The sequence below is a fragment of the Pristis pectinata genome, chromosome 1 (genome assembly GCF_009764475.1).
Source record: "Pristis pectinata isolate sPriPec2 chromosome 1, sPriPec2.1.pri, whole genome shotgun sequence".
In the NCBI taxonomy this organism is placed as follows: Eukaryota; Metazoa; Chordata; class Chondrichthyes; order Rhinopristiformes; family Pristidae; genus Pristis; species Pristis pectinata.
In genome coordinates this window covers 57,850,554-57,853,646 of record NC_067405.1, presented here as the reverse complement: position 1 = coordinate 57,853,646, position 3,093 = coordinate 57,850,554, and the positions used below count along the sequence as shown (strand labels likewise).

Genomic DNA, 3,093 nt, shown 5'->3' with positions numbered 1-3,093 from the left:
CCGCTTCTCAAATATCTGCCGCGCTGCCTTTAGTCTGGATTAAGCATTTAGTGGGGCATTAGCCCTGTGAGAACAAAGCAAATTGATGGCAGGTATCCCTAGACGTAGATTAGACTTGACCCACGACTTTCTGAATTAGAAGCGAGAGAGTTTTTATCTGGGCCGAGGTACTGCAGTGTAGGCTGCAGATTGTATTAAAATTCGCCAAGACTTGGAAATAATTACTAATAAATAGATATTAAAATTCAAGAGCAACAAGCAATCCGCTAGAGGATCTCAACAGGTCGAACAGCATCTGTGGGGTTGGGGGTGGGGGGAGGTGTAGAATTGTCGACGTTTCGGTTCGAATGACTGATGCAGGGTTTGGACCCGAAACGTCGACAATTCCTTTCCCCCCACAGATGCTGCCCGACCCGCTGAGTTCATCCAGCAGACTGCTTGTTGCTCCAGGTTCCAGCATCTGCAGTCTCTTGCGTCTCTATTTAATTTCAGGTTCGGGAATCTCTCACCGGAGTTAATATACATGGGGGGGGGGGGCGTGTTTTCTTTAGCCGACATTACTATTTCAGTTGTGAATGAAATTTTGAATGGTTTCTTCCCCAGCGTTTCCTATCAGATCTATTCAAATATCAATACTCCAGCACACACTGCTAACGTCATTGACACCCACTCAAACCATCACAGCTATAAAACAGAACTGGCTGCAATACGAAGGCATTTCCGAGCAGCACAGCAGTGAGTGACGCTAACTCGTTTATTTTTGAGGCAAGTCGGTCTGTGAGTATGAAGAAATTGCTGCCTCCTAGTCAACAATTTTGTTTGAAGTTTGTAAGAAATAATCCTTCTGATTTTCTTTCCAGCAAGATCTATGCGCGATCATGCCGAAAGCTCAGGTTTTTACATTCTGTCTAACTCTCTTCCTCATGACTTTGGTCCACACAATCCCTCTGGAGTCTAAGGATGCTTGGAAATCTTTGGAAAACCCAAGGAACAGGGAGTTGGTAAGAGCTTACTGTTACGTTAGTTCTGTCAGCACAAAGCAGTTGGGGGCAGGTATCCCTAGACGTAGATCAGAGAACGGTTTTATTATGAATTTTGGACTATATTCACATATAGGCCAGGGAAAATACTTTTTCGCAGAATAATTTTAGGGGCTAATTTTACTTATTGTTCGCCAATTTGGCCAGTTATTTAGGAATATCTATGTTTCTCCGGGGGGGGGGGGAATTAAAACAGATGTAATTTTTTTCTCCTTCACTCACACAAACTGACGTTCAGTTTTGTGGCTGCAAACAAGTTGTCAGTTGGAAAGATTTTGAAACTTGTCACCTGATAAAGTGCCTCCCATAAAGTGAGGGAGATTAAATGTCTCGCTTGCCCTAGATGCTAAGAGTTGTGTAGATGTGGTGATTGAATCCTCGGTGCTATGAGTATAATTTACTGATCCAGCGGAGGGGAGGGAGAGCAGCTGCCGTTTCTGCTAGTCTCACCTAATGGCGGGACGGGAAAGTTTTAAGTCTGAGACCTTTTATCATCTAAGGGGCGTCGAGGTAAGGCGGTGAGTCGTAGATTTGCTGCACATGTGGGGATCACGTACAGTGTACAAGTAGCCTTGATGCAGGGACATTGCTGTTGATTTCCTGCCTCCTGTGAAAATTGTCACCAAGTCTCGTTTAGCAGTCGTGTTATATCCAGGTCTGGATTGCTGCAGATAGTTGGGACGTGACAGAACTCCATCAGCTTATAATAAAACTAAAGCGTTGCAAGACTATTGTTCATAGGACGTGGTTGGAGGTATTCCGTTTCATTCCATTTCATCCTTTGATGGCGACGGTTTGCATTCAGATGCGTCTGATCTGTCCGAATTTAATAAACCTATCGATCATCATTTCCTTGTGTAACTTATGTAATCAGATAAATCAGACAGTGAATGATTGGACTTAACACTCAATGATCATGTTAATTGTCTTAAACGGGAACTTTGATTCTTCTTCTCCCCAGTTTTTTCGAACGCTTCAAGCTTATTTTTCTGGGCGAGGGGTTGACGTTGCGAAGTTCTCCAAATCTTTCCGAATGGACAACAGGAGACCAAATGTAGCAGCCTCCCTTTACCCGAACCACATCTCCTCTGCCTTCGCAGACTACGAAGGACAGAAAGATTCCTTTTCCGCATTCTTGAAAGGATGACCACCACAAGATGGAATACCGCCACTCATGATCCTAGCAGCAGCCTAGAAGCAACGAGCGATCGACTCAATAAAGGCACCATCTTTTTTAACGTTAAGTTCACAGTCTCCTGTTTGCATAGTCTTTTATTTTTGTCGATTTTTTTTATTGAATCGCTACACGCATTTCATGTAATACTGACTGGGCTTTAACTTACCAAGGGATGTTGCTTACTTTACGTTTAGATGGTATTTTGTCCTCATCTGATACCTTTTATTCTCCTTCAGTCGTCGGTGATGCAAAGTTTGCCCCGTTTCATTCTGATGTTTCACGGGAATGAAGGTCAGATCTGGAATTCGTCAACTGTAGTTAAATAACCCAGGGTAAAATAAATGAATATATTAAATCATATGAAAGTGATTGTCTTTTTTTTGCTTCTCTTACCTGCATCGTAACTGGCTATTTTATCTTGAAGAAAACAATGTGAAAAATGTTGGTGGAATATTGAGTGACGAGATCACACGTGACAACGTCGCATTAAAAGAGGTTAATACGATTAGGTAAAGTTAAGGCTGATATCAGACTGCTCATTGACACAAGAAAGTACCTGGGTGGAGGGGTGAACAGGGCAATTTTACAAAATAATGCTCAAAGAAAGGCTTCATGGGTCGGGAGGCGGGGGTTGGCGGTGAATGAGCTAATAGCCTTCTTTATCTGATAAAGTCAATTGAAAGAAGTATTTGATAATTTTTCAAGGTAGTAAGAGGGAACCCGCGGATTATTGAAGTATCTCTTTCTAAATACAATTAGTTGAAATACTAAGCCTTTCCGGGTGAGGTAGTAAGTGCGAATTCGTTTCACAGAATGATACTTACCCTATCCATATCTGGGATCGCAGCTATCGGTAATAAAAGCAGGGAGTGCTGG

The 3,093-nt window shown here is 42.6% G+C and overlaps 1 protein-coding gene across 1 annotated transcript; it reads left to right on the top strand.

The window, feature by feature from the left end:
- The first annotated feature begins 878 nt into the window (after positions 1–878).
- Positions 879–2,187, top strand: LOC127578432 (uncharacterized protein C2orf66-like). Its single transcript, XM_052030452.1, has 2 exons — positions 879–1,001; positions 2,002–2,187. The coding sequence occupies exons 1-2, from the start codon at positions 879–881 to the stop codon at positions 2,185–2,187; spliced, it is 309 nt and encodes a 102-aa protein (XP_051886412.1).
- Positions 2,188–3,093: the final 906 nt, after the last annotated feature.

Excerpts from the sequence above, each read along its gene's own strand:
- LOC127578432 (XM_052030452.1), top strand. The coding sequence starts at position 879 with ATGCCGAAAGCTCAGGTTTTTACATTCTGTCTAACTCTCTTCCTCATG. Across the intron at positions 1,002-2,001 it reads ACCCAAGGAACAGGGAGTTG|TTTTTTCGAACGCTTCAAGC; the intron begins GTAAGAGCTTAC and ends TCTTCTCCCCAG.